Consider the following 22464-nt stretch of genomic DNA (forward strand, 5'->3'; position numbering starts at 1 on the left):
AGGCCACAGGGTATACGTATGCCTTCTGTAAAGATAGCCAGCTACAGCCCACTGACTGCCCAACCTACATTGGGACAAGCGGAAAAATTGTCTGAGACCTTGCATTTCCATTGATTTCCACCTCCTGTACCTTCAGAAAACCTTGGCCTGTGGTGCAATCAGAAGCAATCAGAAAGGCTTTCCACAAAGGCTGGTGATCACATGGCTACAAAGAGGGAATCAGTGAGTTTGAAGATCAAAGAAGTGTTGTCCCTGAAGTGGAGGGATTAGCAAGATGTATATGTCCTAATGGGAGTGTTGATTGCCACTTTAAATGAGCTGCTAGCAGGCTTTAGAACATCTTGAAGCTTGTTAAAAGCCTTCTGAACCCTGCTAGTTTAAAGTGGCAATCAACACTCCCATTAGGATCTGTGTTCAACATTTATAAACTGGAGCTGAATGATACTTTAAAAGCTTCAACAAAGCTTGCTGAAAGTTCTGCAAATGCTTTGCTAAATCTTACTATTCACACTGCTCTTAAACAAGCTTAAACCCGTGTGAAACAGAAGATAGACAAATTTGTTTAAAAAAAATACATTTTAATTTTCTTTGAACATTTTCCAAAACTTGTGAAAAAAATTACATGTTCAAAAAACTCATTATGTCCCTTGGAAAATATGTTGGGGTGTTTTCTTTCCAAATTGTAGTCATTTTATGGGGGTTTATACTGTCCTAGCGTTCCAGGGCAGTGATTGTGATAGGTAGTCAGGAAAGTAGATGTGTAATTTATGCCCCTAGGACACCTGTAGGTGCTACTTAAGTGTTGGGCCTCTGTATGTGGCTTGGCTGTGAAAAAGTCTCACACATTTGGTATCATCCTATAGAAGCAGTATATATTTTAGGGGGTATTCTTGGTATCTCCATGCTGTGTCTACTTTCCGAAAAGGGGCCTTTTGGGGTGTATTTGTATTGTCCTGGCATTTTAGAGCCTCAAGAAATGAGAAAGTCTGTCAGTGCATCAGAACTGATCAATTTTCATATATATATCAAAATTGACTAAATAATATACACTGATTTGGGTTATTTTTACTAAATAAATGTTGGCTTACATTTCTGAAGAAAAATTACTTATTTGAAAAATTTTATCACAGAAACAAAAAAAAAAAAAAAAAGTTAGTTATTTAAAAAGTAAAAAAAGCGTGGCGATTGAATACCACCAAAGTAAAGCTTTATCTGTTTCAACATTTTTTTACACATTTTCTTTGGGTTCAGTGTTGTACGGCTGAGTAATTGACATTCAAACTGTGACAGCACTGACATCAAAATATTGGCCTGGCAGGAAGGGGGTAAAAGTGTTCAGTATTGAAGCGGATAAAGGAATATTTTCCTGTTCCCTCTGCCTATGTTACCTCAAGAAGTTTAATCAACTCCTTTCCCCACATGTTTTTTAGTTGAACAAACCAATCAATATACGCTTATTGGGATTTTTTTTACCAAAAACATGCAGCAGAACACATATTATTCTAAATTTGTGAAGATATTAGATTTAAAAAAAATATATATTGGACATGTTTTATAGCAGAAAATAATATATATACTTTTTTTTTTCAAAATTGTCTGTTTTTCATAGTGTAAAAAATAAAAAAGCAGTGACTTTCAAATACCACCAAAAGAAAGCTCTGTTTGTGGGAAAAAAAAATTACATCAATTTTATTTGTGTAAAGCGTTGCATGACTGCACAATTGTCTGTTAAATTAATGCAGTGCCGTATCGCACAAAATGGCCAGGACATGAAGGGTGTCTTTCCGGAGTTCAAGTGGTTAACACGTAACAATGCATGGCAAAGCACCTCCTCCTCTATGTCATTCATTGTGAATTGTGCCTCAATGTATTGCACAGCAGATCCCAACACACAACGCACCATAATGCACCTACTATGCACTGCGGTGTGCTGCCTTGGGACATTCATGATTTTACATCCATTGTGGTAAATTAGCAGCTATTCATAATGAATTAATGTGAGCAATAACACCTGACAATGGAACATTTACATGTGAATGGGCCCTACGTGATTTTCATTAACACATTCAAGGATATGCTTTGAAGCTTGGGCTGAACAGACTGAATGAGTCCTGCAGATTATCACACAAATCTCCTAAAGACACAGCTCTGTAGATGAGATTGGAAGTTTTACATTTCATATTTCACTTACGCTGCACACATGAGATTTTTAATAAGACCTCCATCCTGAGTCCACCGTGACACTACAGAATGTACAGCGAATATCCCTCCTATAATGAGGTCTCCATCCTGAGAATACTTGTACTCAAATGTATAATTCCTCATAGTCATATCACAGCGGTGAGCAGAGTTCTGGGTGTCAGATGTGCAGGGGGTCACACACAAAGACAACAACCACAATATTCTGAGTAGATATCTGAAGACAACATGGCCGAGTCTCTGATAGACTCCAATGAGTTCTTCTTTTCCCAACCTCATCATCACTGACAGCAGCACAGGATCCTGACACTGACTTCATGGCTCAGCTGAAGGCTGTGAGAGTGTCGGGTTTATAAAGAATAATTCTGTTATTTATTACTGATAGACTGGAATATGAATCTGCTTATAGAGTAGCAAAAAAATCAAAATTAAAATGACACAGAAGCCATCTTTATCAGCACTGTATAAAGAGAAAGTTATAAAATAACATTATGACATATTGTACATGAAACAGTAAAAATGAGAAGCTTGATGGCCAAGAATTCAGTTTTTATTAATAGAATTCATAATTTTATTATTATTATTATTATTATTATTATTATTATTATTATCATTATTATTATTATCATTATTATATAAATACAGGTGTAAGGATGAGGTTCAGCAGCTACCATACCTTTGTGGTGAATTCCTGGGATTTATAAAGTTTGTGAATCACAAAAGTTTGCAGTTTTACCACCAATATGGAATGGATGAATTAATTAATTAATAATCTATCAATAAAAGGGTGGGCTCACATTAGCTATATTGTCAGTGGTGTTAGTAACAGCTAACACATCTGTGTAGATTTTTATTTTTTTTTCATCGGTACATGTCCCCCATGGCAGTGCAAAAATCAGAACATTAACATGTTATTGCCAATCTATTCTTTAGGCTGCCTTTTGTTTGAAGCATGGCACTGCACTGTTTGAATGAAGTGGGAGAACAATGTACACCTAAACTACAGTACCTCTCCATTCACCATACATTCTATCCAAATTAATTGGATAAAAGTTAGGCGTACATCAGTTAGGACTATTATCCCTGATCAAAATGATCCTTTTACTGGACAACTTTACACCGCTGTATCTTGTGTCGTATGTTTATTCCTAATGAAAATTTGACAATTTGAAATCAGTATAGAAACCTTTACATATTGAATGTGCCAAGGTGAGGGGCATGGGCAGGGCGTCACCTGAATGGAATCGTGAGTGGAGAGCTCTGGAGCACAAACGGGGTTTCCAGCGACAGCAAGCACTGAACACCGCCAATTTTACACCCAGCTGTTAGGGGACAACTACCTTCACCTGCCGCCATGTCCAGAAAAAGGAAGTATGAGAGGGGTCCTTTCAAGCTGACTGCCTGCTTCCTCCAGCTAGCACAAGGCAGTAGACAAGATGGCACCAGACACTTGACCCCTGCTGCCTTTCCTCACACATGTTGGCACTACACAGACCTGCTGGATGAGACGCCGGGGGCTGCAGGGATCTCAGAGGGCCCTCTTTCCCCTTCCAGGACATCTTCAGCTAGTCCACCCTGCTGCAGCCTTGCTAGGTCTTGTGTGATACAAGACCCAGAGGTAGGTCAGGATACTGCATCCTCATATCACAGCCTGACTAAGATGTCTCCTATAGCCTCCTTTCCAACTGCCAACCAGCCAGTAATGGACACTCTTCTTAAAGAGATGTTGCTGTCCCTCCATAATTCTCTCAATGCTGACATTGTTACACTGACCAAACAGTTTTCCAGTGAGATTTATTCCTTAGAAGGTTGCATAGTATAGAAGAATCTATGGGAGAAATGACCAGTAGAGATAGCCTTGCAGTTCCCCCCGGCGGTCAGTTTGCGGCAAATTTTGCTTGTTCGCTACCCGCCAAATTTGCGAACACATGGCGCCGTTCGCGGTGGCCATATTAGTTTATATTGGGGAGAACTTTGACCCATGACACAGCTGTCAGGTGGAACGGGACAGCCAATTGAAACATTTCAGCACATGGACATACCCCCTACCCTATAAATAGACCTGAGCTGTCGACCATTTCACATTCCGCTTTCTGCAAGTGTAGGGAGAGGTCTGCTGTGCTCATGAGGGAGAGTTTGCTAAACACAAATAGCTCTGTGAAGATCCACAAAAGTCCTTTTCAGGGCTGGTATTTTGGTATAGGTCTACTAGTTTCTTTTCAGTTTAGGAGCAGGTATCTAGTCGTTGCTTTAGGGGCAGTTAGAGATCGGCTGCAGCCACACAAATCGCTCTGTTAATGTCCACAAAAGTCCTTTTCAGGGCTGGTATTTCAGTATAGGTCCAGTCTCTCTTCAGTATAGGGACAGGTATCCAGTCTGTGCTTTAGGGGCAGTTAGAGATCGTCAGCAGTGAAACAAATCGCTCTGTTATTGTCCACAAAAGTCATTTAAAGGGCTGAAAATTATTTGGTATTGCTGAGCAGTGCACTAAAAAGGGTGGGGGGGGGGTAATCCACAGTATAATATACTTTGTAGAAAGCATAATATAGATGATTAGTAGTATTATTGTGCACTGTGCAGCATTGTGACAGGTGTGGTGGTGACTGAGCGTTTCTGCAGCAATACAGTGACAAAAGCATTTATAATGTATTATAACTGGTGTGATAGACCAATTGCCCCCCCCCCCCCAATACAACATATTGAAGTGGGGTGTAATCTGAGTATACTTTTACATGTTTATTTGTGTCCTGCAACAATATTGCCTCTTTTGCTGAGTTAAGTCTAATACACACAGTGCCAAACTCACTGGCCAATTTTTTTGAACTGCTGTGACAGACCAGTGACCCCCCAATTCCACATATTGAAGTGGGGTGTTATTTAACAGTATAATTTTCTAAGAGTGTATTTTAGTCCTGCAAAAATTTGGTCACTTGCTGTGTAAACAGTGCTACACACAGTGACAACAGTTACTGGCTTATTTGTAGAACTGGTGTAATAAACCTGTGGCCCCCCAATACCACATATTGAAGTGGGGTTTTATCTGAGTATACTTTTACAAGTGTATTCGTGTCCTGCAACAATATTGCCTCTTTTGCTGAGTGAAGTCTGATACACACAGTGCCAAACTCACTGGCCAATTTTTTGAACTGGTGTGATACACCAATGGCCCCTGATACCACATATTGAAGTGGGGTGTTATCTGAGTAAACTTTTACAAGTGTATTTGTATCCTGCAACAATATTGCCTCTTTTGCTGTGTTAAGTCTGGTACACACAGTGCCAAACTCACTGGCCAATTGTTTGTAGAACTGGTGTAATAAACCTGTTGCCCCCCAATACCACATATTGAAGTTGGGTTTTATCTGAGTAGACTTTTACAAGTGCATTTGTGTCCTGCAACAATATTGAGTGAAGTCTGGTACACACAGTGCCAAACTCACTGGCCAATTTTTTGAACTGGTGTGATACACCAATGCCCCCCCAATACCACATATTGAAGTGGAGTGTTATTTAACAGTATAATTTTCTAAGAGTGTATTTTAATCCTGCAAAAATTTGCCCTCTTGCTGTGTAAACTGTGCTACACACAGTGACAACAGTTACTGGCCAATTATTTGTAGAACTGGCGGACTGACGGACCGGCAGATAGGGAGAAGGGCAGGCAGAACTTGCATTGCACAAGAGGTACAAAGCAGACTGCAAATGTATCAGGAGCGAGCCATCAACCATGTACAGTCACATCTGGCGCTCCCAGGATGCCGTCACATGGCTCCGCAGTGTGGGCTTTTTTTAATGTGTCTGTTGCTGACAACAGTGTTGCCATCTGCAGCCTTTGCAGTCAACGCATAAGTCGCGGTAAGCCCAACACTCACCTAGGGACAACTTCTTTAAGAAGGCACCTGAAATCCCATCACCGAGCCCAGTGGGAGCAACATAATCAGAACCCAAAAAGCCACACTCCAGGCTCTCACCAACCAGCCTCTTCTACTTCTCCTTCTCCTGTCTCCTCACAGTTGTCCTCCACTCCACCTTCCATGATGCCGTCGTCACGTTGTTCTGGAAAAAAGCAGGCTTCTGTGGCTCAAATGTTGGAGCATTAAAAAAAGGTGTCCGACAGGTGTCCGACTTCATCGGGTTATCGGCTGATGTGGACGCTCTGAGGAGTGATGAACCCCTGGACTACTGGGTGGGCAGGCTTGACCTCTGGCCAGAGCTTGCACAATTTGCAATGGAACTGTTGGCTTGCCCCCCTGTCCAGTGTCCTGTTCGAAAGGACGTTCAGCGCAGCAGGGGGGATCGTGACCGATAAGCGCACTCGCCTAGCTCATGACAGTGTAGACTACCTCACATTTATAAAAAGGAATGAGACATGGATCTCTGAGGAATTCAACAAATGTGACCAGTAGACCATGTTTCATTGAAATTCCTCATGACAGGCCACAAATATCTGCCGGACCACCATCCACCCACAACAATTCCTGTTCCTTGTCTTCGCTAAATTCAGCGGCATGAAAGGCATTTCAAGTCCATTGAATGCCTAATTTTTGGGGCCTATGCAGGCCGACACTTACTTCTGTATACTGTGAATGCCTAATGTACCTCTAGCCATCAAATACACTACGTTCCTTGCTGTCAGTTAAACCCATGTGAGCTAATTTTTGGAGCCTATAAAGGCCGACACTTACTTATGTATCCTGTGAATGCCTAATTTACCTCTAGGCATCAAATACACTACATCCTTTGCTGTCAGTTAAACCCAAGTGGGCTAATTTTTGGGGCCTATACAGGCCGCCACTTACTTCTGTATACTTTGAATGCCTAATGGACCTCTAGCCATCAAATACACTACGTTCTTTGCTGTCAGTTAAACCCATGTGGGCTAATTTTTGGGGCCTACACAGGCCGACACTTCTGTATCCTGTGAATGCCTAATGTACCTCTAGCCATCAAATACTACATTTTTTGCTGTCAGTTAAACCCATGTGAGCTAATTTTTGGAGCCTATACAGGCCGACACTTACTTCTGTATACTGTGTGAATGCCTAATGTACCTCTAGCCATCAAATACTACTTTCTTTGCTGTCAGTTAAACCCATGTGAGCTAATTTATGGGGCCTATACAGGCCGACACTTACTTCTGTATACTGTGAATGCCTAATGTACCTCCTGCCATCAAATATTACATTCTTTGCTGTTAGTTAAACCCATGTGAGCTAATTTTTGAGGCCTATACAGGCCGACACTTACTTCTGTATACTGTGAATGCCTAATGTACCTCCAGCTATCAAATACACTACGTTCTTTGCTGTCAGTTAAACCCATGTGAGCTAATTTATGGGGCCTATACAGGCCGACACTTACTTCTGTATACTGTGAATGCCTAATGTACCTCCTGCCATCAAATATTACGTTCTTTGCTGTCAGTTAAACCCATGTGAGCTAATTTTTGGAGCCTATACAGGCCGACACTTACTTCTGTATACTGTGTGAATGCCTAATGTACCTCTAGCCATCAAATACTACTTTCTTTGCTGTCAGTTAAACCCATGTGAGCTAATTTATGGGGCCTATACAGGCCGACACTTACTTCTGTATACTGTGAATGCCTAATGTACCTCCTGCCATCAAATATTACATTCTTTGCTGTCAGTTAAACCCACGTGAGCTAATTTTTGGGGCATATACAGGCCGACACTTACTTCTGTATACTGTGTGAATGCCTAATGTACCTCCAGCTATCAAATACACTACGTTCTTTGCTGTCAGTTAAACCCATGTGAGCTAATTTATGGGGCCTATACAGGCCGACACTTACTTCTGTATACTGTGAATGCCTAATGTACCTCCTGCCATCAAATATTACGTTCTTTGCTGTCAGTTAAACCCATGTGAGCTAATTTTTGGAGCCTATACAGGCCGGCACTTCTGTATACTGTGTGAATGCCTAATGTTCCTCCAGCCACCAAATACTACGTTCTTTGCTGCCAGTTAAGCCCATGTGAGCTAATTTTTGGAGCCTATACAGGCCGACACTTACTTCTGTATACTGTGTGAATGCCTAATGTACCTCTAGCCATCAAATATTACGTTCTTTGCTGTCAGTTAAACCCATGTGAGCTAATTTATGGGGCCTATACAGGCCGACACTTACTTCTGTATACTGTGAATGCCTAATGTACCTTCTGCCATCAAATATTACGTTCTTTGCTGTTAGTTAAACCCACGTGAGCTAATTTTTGAGGCCTATACAGGCCGACACTTACTTCTGTATACTGTGAATGCCTAATGTACCTCCTGCCATCAAATATTACGTTCTTTGCTGTCAGTTAAAGCCACGTGAGCTAATTTTTGGGGCCTATACAGGCCGACACTTACTTCTGTATACTGTGAATGCCTAATGTACCTCCAGCTATCAAATACACTACGTTCTTTGCTGTCAGTTAAACCCATGTGAGCTAATTTATGGGGCCTATACAGGCCGACACTTACTTCTGTATACTGTGAATGCCTAATGGACCTCCTGCCATCAAATATTACGTTCTTTGCTGTCAGTTAAACCCATGTGAGCTAATTTTTGGGGCCTATACTGGCCGACACTTACTTCTGTATCCTGTGAATGTCTAATGTACCTTCAGCCACAGAATACTGCGTTCTTAGCTGTCATGTAAACGCATGTGGGCTAATTTTCGGGGCCTTTTATGGCCGACACTTACTTCTGTATTCTGTGATTGCCTAATGTACCTTCAGCCACAGAATACTACGTTCTTAGCTGTCAGGTAAACCCATGTGGGCTAATTTTTGGGGCCTATACTGGCCGACACTTACTTCTGTATCCTTTGAATGCCTAATGTACCTTCAGCCACACATTACTACCTTCTTAGCTGTCAGGTATTCCCATGTGTGTTAATTTTTGGGGCCAATATTGGCCGACACATACTTCTGTATCCTGTGAATGCCTAATTTTTCAGACTGGAAATGAAAAACAATGGGTCTGTAAAGGTCCTGCCAAATTGTGGAATGGATGCGGACCCATTTTACAGATGTGTGAATGGACTCTATATGTATTAGACATGTATTTACCGGCTGCTGTCAGTTCTGGCTGATTTATGAAAAAAAAAATATATATTTTTTGCTGTAAAAAAAAATAATAACTTAGGGCAACTTTTTCAATTGCAATACTTCTGTTATGACATTGTCCATGTGCTGGGACTATTTGTGCACAGCTAGTACATCTTTTGTGGCTGCAAATATGACCTAAAGGTTTTTAAAGTTCGCCTCCCATTAAAGTCAGTGGGGCCCGCCGCGTACTTGTTGTTCGCTGACTTTTGAGAAAATTTGCAGGCTGCCGTTCGCGAATCGCCCCGGCCGATGTTCGTTCATCTCTAATCTCCGGCCACAATCCCGCATGCACATTGATTTTACCTAGGTGTCCTCACCCCCCGTCTGTGCCATTGGATGCCAGAGGTGGTGGGGGAGATATATAAGGGACCCTTAGTCTGCTGGAGTTGTAGAGATCTTTACAGGAGAGATGGGATGTTCTTCTTATCTGATGGTGGTAAACTTTTTAAGTATTTGTGGACAATTTTGGTATGATTCTGCTGCCCTTAATGGTGATCTGCAGTTATTATACAATTGTTTGTATGCTTTATTTCAGAGCCAAAGTATAGAATTTTCTGGCTTTGAGCAACCTATTAGTGGTTTAACCATTGAATATTTAAAAGTTGAAGCATAATTTACTTTGGAACGTTATTTTGTTGCACTGGCCTTGTTTCATCTAGGAAAATTATACTGGTAAATTTATTATCCAGATTTTGGGTATGTACAGTCCATCATCAGTGAATTGTTTTTATTCATTCTTGATTCCCCTCTCAGACAGGCTATACTTTGGGACCCTGTTTCCTCCCCTGCGGTTTCGGCCATATCTTTTTGGAACACTCTGATATATGGTTACTAACATTGATTTTACTACATTCCTATTGACATTCAGGTAAGGGGGGTTTCTTTTCTATGAGGATCTTAAATTGTATGCGTTTTTGAGAAGTTAAATATTTGTATTTTTTTATTCTAAGAAAATCTTTTGTGTGTTGCTTTGTGTAGTTGCATATGTGACTAATATATTGTGTTTACCTTTTAGTGATTATGCATGAAGGACTTATAAAAGTCTCCGAAGAAGCCACAGTCTGGCGAAACATGTGGAGCCGAACTCACTGCATCTATATTATAATCGCATGTATACTGTTTAATGTTTTATATATGAATAAAAATGTTAAAATAAAATGTTGTTACTTTTTATTATTCATGTGTGTGGCACCTTGAAAATTAAATTTCTCTACCTTCCTTAAAATGTTGTTACAATAAGGGATGTGGTGCTTATGACTCAATGACACCAAGAAAATTTTTACTTTGGTTAATTTACACAAATAATCATAATGATAATGATAATGTCATTCATATTGATAATGATGAATATAGCATTATGACCAAATTTGTTTAATCTGGTCTATGGCATTATACATTCAATCAGTGTATAATATTTTTACAATCTCTTCCCCAGCATTGTGTCTCTTGTGTTTAGCTCAGGTTTTAACAGCAAAATGTAGAGTTTTGGAGAAAATATACACAATAATATTCCAGCACTGGAGGTCAATATGGCAAATATCTCCACAGCCACCATGTATTTCCCTCTGGTGCTCAGATAGGCTGGGATCATGGCAATCCAGACACTGCAGAACACCAGCATGCTGAAGGTGATGTATTTGGCCTCATTAAAACTGTCCGGTAATGTCCTCACCATGAAAGCCAGAACAAAACTCACAGCTGCCAGAAACCCCATATAACCCAACATGGAGTAGAACCCAATAACTGTCCCTTCGTTACACTGAATGATGATCTTCCCAGGAGAAGAGTGCATGTTATAGTCCTGAAATGGTGGAGAGATGGACAACCAAAGAACACAATCCATAATCTGAATGGATGAGCAGAATAACATGACTGTATTGGGAAGTTTGACTCCCACCCATTTCCTACAGGGGCTTCCAGGTCTGGTGGCTTTAAAAGCAATGAAGACCATGATGGTTTTGGCTAGGATAGAAGACACTGAGATGGTGAAGGGAACTCCGAAGGAGACCTGTTGCAGCATACAGGTAATATCCACAGGACGGCCAAGGAAGAGGAATACAGACAGGAAACTCAGTATGAGGGAGAAGAGCAGAATGAAGCTGAGGTTTCGGTTATTGGCTCTGACTATGGGAGTTCTCCGAAACCAAAAAAATATTCCAAGTATAAAGAGAGTTGTTGTAGCAAATATGACTGAAGATATAGAAAAAAATAAAACAAGAATATCCTCCTCGTATGATAAATACTCATTTACCTTGTAAATACAAATATTTTTAGCTTTGTTAGGCCATTCATTTTCAGGACACTTCTTGCAGTTGTCACTGTCTGTAGATTAAAAATAACAGTAAGCATGGTATACCAAGAATGCAACCATTTGACAGTACCATTTTCCCAGTAATTTCCTTAATTTAACCTAAAGTTTTTTGGGAGTTAAGATGCAACAATAAATTTGAATTAAAATCCATACAAAAAAAAAGTTGGAACAATATACTATATATAGTAAATATGTCAAGAATGCTTTAGTGAGCAAATCGGGGGCACCCTCAGAATGGAAAAGGTTATTTACCAACATAGGGGATCTTCACAAAAATTCTCTAAAATATGGGGTGCTTGGTTGAATTGTCCGGGAATGGCCCCTACGGACCTCATCCTGGACCGTTTACTGTCTTAAATGTGTAAATATGGGTTGGGGTTGCCGGTGGATGATTGCTAGTTACATTGGGGGTGGATTGGAGGGCCGTGATGATGATACTGTTTCAAGCACTGTTGTTGGGGGTTGTCTGCTTCAGGGGGGGGTTGTGGTGTATTTGTTATGCACACTATTCTTTATGAGGTGATGGTGATTTCATGTTACTATGCCTGTACAGTGTATTGCAGTTTTAATGTGGTGCTGTGATTTTCTCTCAATAAAGATGTTTTCTGATTTAAAAAAAAAGAATGCTTTAGTAAGGAACAATGTGTGATGATACCCTACGGAAAATAAAAGAACCTTCAGCCTCAGTGATGGCCATGACGCAGTCTATCTGTAACCTTAACATGAATGCAACACTAAAATTCTCCTATTTGACCACTTCTGGTCTCTTCAGTGTCAACATTTTCCAGACCATTTCTTTCAGATACAGTAAGTGCAAACATTTTGGAGGCTTCCTCAGGCAGACAGTAGGAGGAATCTGTTTCCTGTTGTTTGCGTGAGTAAGTCTCCAACACTCCCAGAAGCATCAAAGGTATAAAAGTACAGCAATATTTACCAAAAAAGACAGAAATTCACTATTAGTAATCATTAGTTTTAGGGATATGTTGCCTGCAAAGTGTAAAGTGGCTACAGAATCACTTTAAAGGACTTAAAAAGTTTTAATTTCCTAATTCAATATCAGGGTTTATATTTAGATAAACATAAAGCTTACCAGATTGGTTTGATATTTCTCCTTCTGAACATGGAGCACAATTATAACAACATGGGTGATATCCTTCTCTTACGGATTTTCTGGACCCTGGAAGACATTCCTCGGAGCATCGACCTCTTGGGGCCTAAGTTAATATAGAATGATACAAACTATTCAAGAGCAAACTACAGATATAATAGTGTAAGTAAGAACAGCTTCTGATGTTTAAAATGATGTAGTATGTATACCTTGGTGGGAACACATGAACCATTCCAGGAGGGGGGTCCCTCATTAGCCTAAATACCACCGCATATGCTTTGAACCAGAAGACAGAAATAAACATCTAGCAGTACTACGGTAGCAGAACCCTTTCATTAGAAAGGTTATAGCAGAATAACTATCAGTACAAGCATAAACACTGCCTCAAAAACCCAATGAAAAAATCTACTACAATACAAAGAGAAAAAAACAAATAGCTGTGTACCTCTAGTAACCACATACAATCCAGCACTAGAATGGTTAAGAGAGTTAATTAAAGAGCGGAATCCCATCATAACAGAGGACAGAACCCTGATAGAAATATTCCAACAACCCCCAGTGGCGACTTGAGGCAACCACCCAACCTAAGACATAAATTAATCAGCAGGAAATTTTATTCGGATTACAGGAACTCAGAAAAAAGAGAACAGAACCTTGGAATAATCAATGCTGAAAACTGAGCATTCACATACATGCATTAAAAAGTGTCACAAACAAAAGGGGCCTTCAGTATTACAGGATCCTATAGCTTGGCCTCCAGTAATGAGATTTACTTAATTCAATGCAGCAAGTGCAAGCATGGATATTACAGACTTACATAGTTTTAGCGCAGAGAGGGTTGAATATATTTATTAATGAGACAGGTCAGAAGTTACAAAAGACACAATAAAAGAACATAAGGAAGAAAATTACTTTGCACCCGTGGGGCATCATTTTGCACATCCAGACCATTCTATGGTAGACACAAAGGTTTTGGTTTCTAAAGGGACTTTTTAAAAATACTCAGGATAGGAAAATCTATGAATGATGATTCTGTATGGCAAAAAGATAATGATATGAATGTGGACCATTGTATTTTAAACCACTACCCGTTTTATGACCATTCTCACAAATATGACACTGCTCCCCTGCTCTGCTTAGATCTTAGAAGAAGGGGGGATTCCGTCAAAAGCTTGTCCTGAAAATGTAACTGTTGAGCAAAAAAATATACAGTGGGGATCCAAAGTTTGGGCACCCCAGGTAAAAATTTGTATTAATGTGCATAAAGAAGCCAAGGAAAGATGGAAAAATCTTCAAAAGGCATCAAATTACAGATTAGACATTCTTATAATATGTCAACAAAAGTTAGATTTTATTTCCATCATTTACACTTTCAAAATAACAGAAAACAAAAAAATGGTGTCTGCAAAAGTTTGGGCACCCTGCAGAGTTAATATCTTGTACTGCCCCCTTTGGCAAGTATCACAGCTTGTAAACGCTTTTTGTAGCCAGCCAAGAGTCTTTCAATTCTTGTTTGAGGTTTCTTTGCCCATTCTTCTTACAAAAGTCTTCCAGTTCTTTGAGATTTCTGGGCTGTCTGTCACGCACTGCTCTTTTAAGGTCTATCCATATATTTTCAATTATGTTGAGGTCAGGAGATTGTGAAGGCCATGGCAAAACCTTCAGTTTACGCCTCTTGATGTAATCCCCGTGGATTTCGAGGTGTGTTTAGGATCATTATCCATTTGTAGAAGCCATCCTCTCTTTAACTTCAGTTTTTTCACAGATGGCATCAAGTTACCATCCAAAATTTGCTGAAATTTTATTGAATACATTTTTCCTTCTTCTCGTGAGATGTTCCCTGTGCCACTGGCTGCAATACAACCCCAAAGCATGATTGATCCACCCCCATGCTTAACAGTTGGACAGAGGTTCTTTTCATTAACTTCTGTGCCCCTTCTTCTCCAAATGTACCTTTGCTCATTCCGGCAAAAAATTTCAATTTTAACATCATCGATCCACAGAACTTGTTTCCAAAATGCATCAGGCTTGTCTATATGTTCATTTGTAAAGTTCAAACGCTGATTTTTGTGGTGAGGACATAGAAGAGGTTTTCTTCTGATGACTCTTCCATGAGGACCATATTTGTACAAGTATCTATTTGTAGTGGAATAGTGTACCACAACTCCAGTGTCTGCCAGATCTTTCTGGAGGGATCGTGCAGTCAAACGTGGGTTTTGAATTGTTTTTCTTACAATCCTGCGAGCTGTTCTGTCTGATATTTTTCTTGGTCTTCCAGATCTTGCTTTAATTTCCACTGTTCCTAATGACTGCCATTTCTTAATTACATTCCAAACAGAGGATATTGACATCTGAAAATGCTTTACTATCTTCTTATAGCCTTCTCCAGCTTTGTGAGCGTCAACTATTTTCAGTTTCAGTTTTCTAGACAACTGCTTAGAAGATCCCATGGTGCTGATTTTTGGGGCAAGATCAGATGAGTCTGGGCATTTAAAACCTTTGAGATTGACATCACCTGGTCTTCCCAGATGATGATTGAGAACAATCCCTGACACTGGCAGGTCTCAGCCTTGCAAAGGGGGCAGTGCATGCTATAAATTCTGCAGGTTGCCCAAACTTTTGCAGACGTCATTTTTTTGTTTTCTGTAATTTTGAAAGTGTCAATGATGGAGATAAAGTGAATGGGAAAATTCCCCTAGGGTGGGGATTTTTTAGGCACAAAATGTTTAACAATTTGAAAATATATGCAAAAATAGTGATGTTTATTAAAGTAACAAAATCCAAAAATGAATAAAATCACAGGCAGTAATAAAATGGCAATTTTAATAAAATGGCAAGAATTATAACCATAAAGGTATAACCATGTAGATGACAGGAACCTGAACCCGATATATTTCGGAAAATAACTTTTTCCTTCTTCAAGGTTGGCTCTTTTTTGAGGTGCTATGGTTATGCTTGCAATATATTATGTTGCCTGTTGATCAAGTTAAAAACAAGTCGGTTCACCGTGTTTACAAATCAGCATTGCTGTTATGTGTTCCCTGCAGGGTCATGTGTATGCCCTGGATATTATGTCAGGTGTATCACAGGATGCAACTGGACAGTTGTGCCTCCACCAGCTTGGCCACCTGAAGTCCCAAAAGTCGGACGCCAAACCACCGGTGTAATGTGCCAACTGTTTTGCAGGAAAAAAGCCACCTAAGTGCAACACGGTCTCCATCACCGCAAGAGAGGTGATGGAGATAAAATCTAACTTTTGTTGACATATTATAAGAATGTCTAATCTGTAATTTGATGCCTTTTGGAGATTTTTCCATCTTTCCTTGGCTTCTTTATGCACATTAATACCAATTTTTACCTGAGGTGCCCGAACTTTCAATCCCCACTGTATATACTAAAATGTATTGCTGCAAGTGCACTAATATGGCTACAATGACCTTCAACTTCTCTCCCCATAAAGCATTTCATAAGTGCACCTCCCTCTCTATTTATCTCCTCTTTTGAAGCTCATTGTATTACTCTCTTTTCTCCAGTTTCTCTGCACTGTGTTTTATCTTCCTCTGGGACTGGTGTCACTCTTCCTTGATGCGTTTTCTACCTGGCTACCCTATTTAATTTCCTTTGAAATACCAAATATCCTTGGTTAACATCCTGAATAATATTTACACCCAGCTACCTCCCAACTCCTCAACCCAACCTCTTTTTTTGTCTTAGTGTAATAGACATACACTTCTGCACTCCATGCAACTTCCCAAACACCAATTTTCTACTCTCAGGCCATCACCTTATCGGTTTCTGACTCTCTGTATCTATAACATCTTATCCCTCCAACCATCAAACACATAGAAATCTTTAATACATTAGCCCTTTTTAGCTACTCTGAAACACACAGACTTTATGACCTAATCTCTCCCTGTAACACTCTGGGGTTTGATTTAGTGAACTGGATTTGCAGCTGCAGAATTTCCACTCAGTAGTCGTGTAGAGATGTGTTGAATCACCTTATCCAACTCTCTTGACTCATCATAGTGGCTCAGCCTGCTTCAGTATGCACACACACAAACACTTAGAGAAGATGTTATTGGAGTGGTAGTTGTCTTATGCAATAGTATTGAAGTGATATACTGAAGGGATAGGCTTGAGTAGTGATAGCAGTTAATAATGAGCACTCAGCTAGTAATGTTGCAGGAGGTAGCAGATGGTGATAGATAGTATGCAGGAGAGATAGTAATCATGTACAAGTGATAGGTGATAGGTGATAATAGATGAGGTGTACAGGAGATGCTGAGGCAAATACAAGGATAAAGGTTACAGGTGGTAGTAGGTTCAAGAGCTAGCACTCTAGGTAACGCTGCAGGTGATAGCTGGTGAAGAGCATGTATCTTAGAGCTTAGTAACAGTTCTTATTATGCAGAAAGATATAGCAAGTGGTTTGGTAGGAAGGGATCCCCTGCGGGGTACTTATCACAAGCTGGAGAACGAGGGTAAGGATCAGGTAGCAAGGTAAAGGATCAAGTAGCGAGGCTCCGGTCAGTCCAGGTATAGGGAAGATAGCTGGAGGATACGGCAGCGTCAGTCAGGCTTGTATTATGAGCGGTTGCACGAACACCTTGTGAGTGCAGACGGTCGGTTCAAAGAGCCGCTCAGAGCGGCGCCTAGTGATGACATCATCATTTGTTAAAGAGACATGCAGCTATATGCGTTCCACCTACCTGAATGGTGGAACGCAACCCGGAAGTAAGAGGCTAGAAGGTACTGAAAGTACCAGGATCTTACACTCCCCTATCTTGCCCTGACCACTTCTGTCTACAATAGCTCATTCCCAACCCGGAAACAATGTTCCCCTCACCACACACAGAATTATGCCCTGACAGATACAACCTTGGGAAACAGAAGACACCAGAAATCTCAAAAGACATAGTTGGGCTCTTAAGCGACTATGACATAAACCTGACTTCACCCAATATAAATCTGCCCTCCAAAATACAATTCCTGCCTCCATTCTGCCAAACAGACCAGTTTTGTCACTCTCATCAACACTTCTCACCCAGCCCTGTACCATTAAAGGGGTAATAAACCTAAAACCACAAATGTATGTAGCATCCCCCTAGGTAGGTGCTAGTGAGAGAGTATAGTTTTTGGCTCTGTCTGCCTATCAGAGGAGCAGCAGGCAAATCTATATTGCTTTTTGCCTACCAGAGAGCAGGATCTGTGAGTTAGGTCTGCTCAGTGAGCTCAGTGTGTGATTCATTGGGTCTAGATAATGTTTCACACTGGTTCAATAGGGAGGCATATTGGACAGTGGGAGGAAACCTGACCAGTGGGTACACAGGCTTTGATACAGTCCTGGTGATTGGCAGAGACCAGCTGTCTCGGTGCATTATGGGATACTGTATAAAAGCCAAGAGCACATGTGCTGCAGGGTCTTTGACTGGTAATTAGGGATGATCGAACTTTTGAAAAGTTCGGTTCGACCAGAACACCCGAACTTCACGAAAGTTCGGTTCGGATTTCAGAACCCCATTGAAATCAATGGGACCCGAACTTCTGTAATCAAAAAACACCATTTTTAAGCCCTAAAACCCAATAAATGCCCCTAAAAAGTGCCTAGGGTTCTGGGTCATGCCCCAGGGACTATTAATCACACAAAAAAAAGTTCTTAAAAATTGTCATTTTTGATAAAAAAGCCAATTATTGAAAAATTAAAAAAAAAAAAAAAAGAGATTTTTTTTTATTTTTACTTTGGATTTAGTATCTGGGGGGTCTAAAAGGTGTGCATGTGAAGTTTCAGCTCTGTAGCATGTCCAGAACCATGAAAAAAAAAAAGATAATTTTTCAGTAGAACAGGGATGTGGTTCGGGAGCCTCCTTTAACTTTAACACCTATATGATCTTTTTTTCTGGTTCTGGACATGCTACAGAGCTGAAACTTCACAGGTACACCTTTTAGACCCCCCAGACACAAAATCACACAAAAAAAGTTCTTAAAAATTGTCTTTTTTGATAAAAAAGCCAATTATTGAAAAATTAAAAAAAAAAAAAAAAAAAGAGATTTTTTGATTTTTACTTTGGATTTAGTATCTGGGGGGTCTAAAAGGTGTGCATGTGAAGTTTCAGGTCTGTAGCATGTCCAGAACCCCCCAAAAATTAGCATTTTCTTATAATTTTTATTAGAACAGGAATACGGCTTCTCTACGGCGCTTTTTCTTGCATTTATCGGGCATTTTTGGAGGCAGGCATGACTTTTTTTGGATTTAGTGTCTGGGGGGTCTAAAAAGTGTACCTGTGAAGTTTCAGCTCTGTAGCATGTCCAGAACCAGAAAAAAAGATAATTTTTCAGTAGAGCAGGGATGGTGGGACCCCTCTTTTACACTTATATGATCTTTTTTTGGGGTTCTGGACATGCTACAGAGCTGAAACTTCACAGGTACACCTTTTAGACCCCCCAGACACAAAATCACACAAAAAAAGTTCTTAAAAATTGTCATTTTTGATAAAAAAGCCAATTATTGAAAAATTAAAAAAAAAAAAAAAAAAAAAAAAAAAAGAGATTTTTTGATTTTTACTTTGGATTTAGTATCTGGGGGGTCTAAAAGGTGTGCATGTGAAGTTTCAGGTCTGTAGCATGTCCAGAACCAGAAAAAAAAGATCGTTTGTATTAGAAAACTTTAAGCACAGGAATATGGCTTCTCTGCTGTAACACCTTGCCGGTTTAATAGCAGGCATTTTTTTGGGTTCTTTGCAGTCAGGAAAAACATCTGAACTTGTGTATAGTAGTACTGTGCACAAGTTCTGATGTTTTGCCTGCCTCCAAAATTCCCCAAAAAATGCCAGCAAAAACACACCTGGGCATTTTTTTTTTTTGACGCTAGCGTTTTTTTTTGGCATTTTTTGGGGTTCTTTTGAGGCAGGCAAAACATCTGAACATGTGTATAGGGGGTATATATAGACATATATGTCTGAATATATACCCCTAGACATATATAGGTGTGATAGTAGCAGAAATAAATGCTTGCGCTAATGAAATCATTTACAGTAATATATTTCTGCTACTATCACACCTATATATGTCTCGGGGTATATATTCAGACATATATGCCTATATATACACCCTATACACATGTTCAGATGTTTTGCCTGCCTCAAAAGAACCCCAAAAAATGCCAAAAAAAACGCTAGCGTCAAAAAAAAAAATGCCCAGGTGTGTTTTTGCTGGCATTTTTTGGGGGGTTTTGGAGGCAGGCAAAACATCAGAACTTGTGCACAGTACCACTATACACAAGTTCAGATGTTTTTCCTGACTGCAAAGAACCCAAAAAAATGCCTGCTATTAAACCGGCAAGGTGTTACAGCAGAGAAGCCATATTCCTGTGCTTAAAGTTTTCTAATACAAACGATCTTTTTTTTCTGGTTCTGGACATGCTACAGACCTAAAACTTCTCATGCACACCTTTTAGACCCCCCAGATACTAAATCCAAAGTAAAAATCAAAAAATCTCTTTTTTTTTTTTTTTTTTTTTTTTTTTTTTTAATTTTTCAATAATTGGCTTTTTTATCAAAAATGACAATTTTTAAGAACTTTTTTTGTGTGATTTTGTGTCTGGGGGGTCTAAAAGGTGTACCTGTGAAGTTTCAGCTCTGTAGCATGTCCAGAACCCCAAAAAAAGATCATATAAGTGTAAAAGAGGGGTCCCACCATCCCTGCTCTACTGAAAAATTATCTTTTTTTCTGGTTCTGGACATGCTACAGAGCTGAAACTTCACAGGTACACTTTTTAGACCCCCCACACACTAAATCCAAAAAAAGTCATGCCTGCCTCCAAAAATGCCCGATAAATGCAAGAAAAAGCGCCGTAGAGAAGCCGTATTCCTGTTCTAATAAAAATTATAAGAAAATGCTAATTTTTGGGGGGTTCTGGACATGCTACAGAGCTGAAACTTCACATGTACACTTTTTAGACCCCCCAGATACTAAATCCAAAGTAAAAATCAAAAAATCTCTTTTTTTTTTTTTTTTTTTTTTTTTTTTTTAATTTTTCAATAATTGGCTTTTTTATCAAAAATGACAATTTTTAAGAACTTTTTTTTGTGTGATTTTGTGTCTGGGGGGTCTAAAAGGTGTACCTGTGAAGTTTCAGCTCTGTAGCATGTCCAGAACCATAAAAAAAAAGATTGTTTGTATTAGAAAACTTTAAGCACAGGAATATGGCTTCTCTGCTGTAACACCTTGCCGGTTTAATAGCAGGCATTTTTTTGGGTTCTTTGCAGTCAGGAAAAACATCTGAACTTGTGTATAGTGGTACTGTGCACAAGTTCTGATGTTTTGCCTGCCTCCAAAACCCCCCAAAAAATGCCAGCAAAAACACACCTGGGCATTTTTTTTTTTGACGCTAGCGTTTTTTTTGGCATTTTTTGGGGTTCTTTTGAGGCAGGCAAAACATCTGAACTTGTGTATAGTGGTACTGTGCACAAGTTCTGATGTTTTGCCTGCCTCCAAAACCCCCCAAGAAATGCCAGCAAAAACACACCTGGGCATTTTTTTTTTAACGCTAGCGTTTTTTTTGGCATTTTTTGGGGTTCTTTTGAGGCAGGCAAAACATCTGAACTTGTGTATAGTGGTACTGTGCACAAGTTCTGATGTTTTGCCTGCCTCCAAAACCCCCCAAAAATGCCAGCAAAAACACACCTGGGCATTTTTTTTTTTGACACTAGCGTTTTTTTGGCATTTTTTGGGGTTCTTTTGAGGCAGGCAAAACATCTGAACATGTGTATAGGGGGTATATATAGGCATATATGTCTGAATATATACCCCTAGACATATATAGGTGTGATAGTAGCAGAAATATATTACTGTAAATGATTTCATTAGCGCAAGCATTTATTTCTGCTACTATCACACCTATATATGTCTAGGGGTATATATTCAGACATATATGTCTATATATACCCCCTATACACATATTCAGATGTCATGTCTGACATCAAACATGTCCTCAAAAAAGCACTGGCAGTGGCAGCCCCTGCAGCATTAAAAAATGCTTGCTGGTGAGAAGCCACATTCCTGTTCCGAAGCAGAGAAATGATCATTTCTCTATAGCGGTCACCCTGCTATGGAAGGGTTTTGTCACCCTGCCATAGCAGTCACTGTCAGTTAACCCTACACTACACTACGGTCCCCTGACACTTAACACTTTCCCTACAGAAACTAAATTTTTGAAGCTAACTTAAGTGTAAAGGAGCACTCTAACTACACTAGATATCCCTTTCCTCACACTAAAAATAGCTAAATGACACTTTTAAAGTAAAATTAACAGAACTGCTTCCACTCTCTTCCATGTCCAGTATAACAATGCTGGGAATATGGCGGGGGCGATCTTATATACTGGGGGGCGTATTCACTAATGATTGGTCTAGGGACCCCCTAGTCACTCCAATCACATTCCTAGCATTCTTCTGCCCCCTCAATTGGCTTTTGCTAATGGTTCTGGTCCAATCACGGGCTTTTAAAGCCCATTTCCTGAAGCATTGCATTTTGGGCGGTTCTGGTTGCCGAATTCCGAACTTTTTGGGCAAAAAGTTCTAAATTCGGCCGAACCTCGAACACCCAATGTTCGGGCCGAACCGATGGTGGACCCGAACCGTTCGATCATCCCTACTGGTAATCAGAGTCCCAAACGAAGGGTGGCGGCTGCCTCCTCCTCTGTAGTGGTGGCACGTGGTCGCAGGCG

At 40.0% G+C, this 22464-nt stretch overlaps 1 protein-coding gene across 1 annotated transcript in view; it reads right to left on the minus strand.

The window, feature by feature from the left end:
• Positions 1–22464, minus strand: part of LOC309565690 (vomeronasal type-2 receptor 26-like) — a gene marked incomplete at both ends in the record, with an annotated part of 59676 nt that overhangs the window by 21484 nt on the left and 15728 nt on the right. Inside the window, one exon of the mRNA XM_082270662.1 lies at positions 10740–11640. Coding sequence (XP_082126788.1) covers positions 10740–11640 — 901 coding nt within the window. The remainder of the gene's footprint in view (positions 1–10739; positions 11641–22464) is intronic.

Source organism: Pelophylax lessonae (genome assembly GCF_965119305.1).
Source record: "Pelophylax lessonae genome assembly, chromosome: 1".
Taxonomy (NCBI): domain Eukaryota; kingdom Metazoa; phylum Chordata; class Amphibia; order Anura; family Ranidae; genus Pelophylax; species Pelophylax lessonae.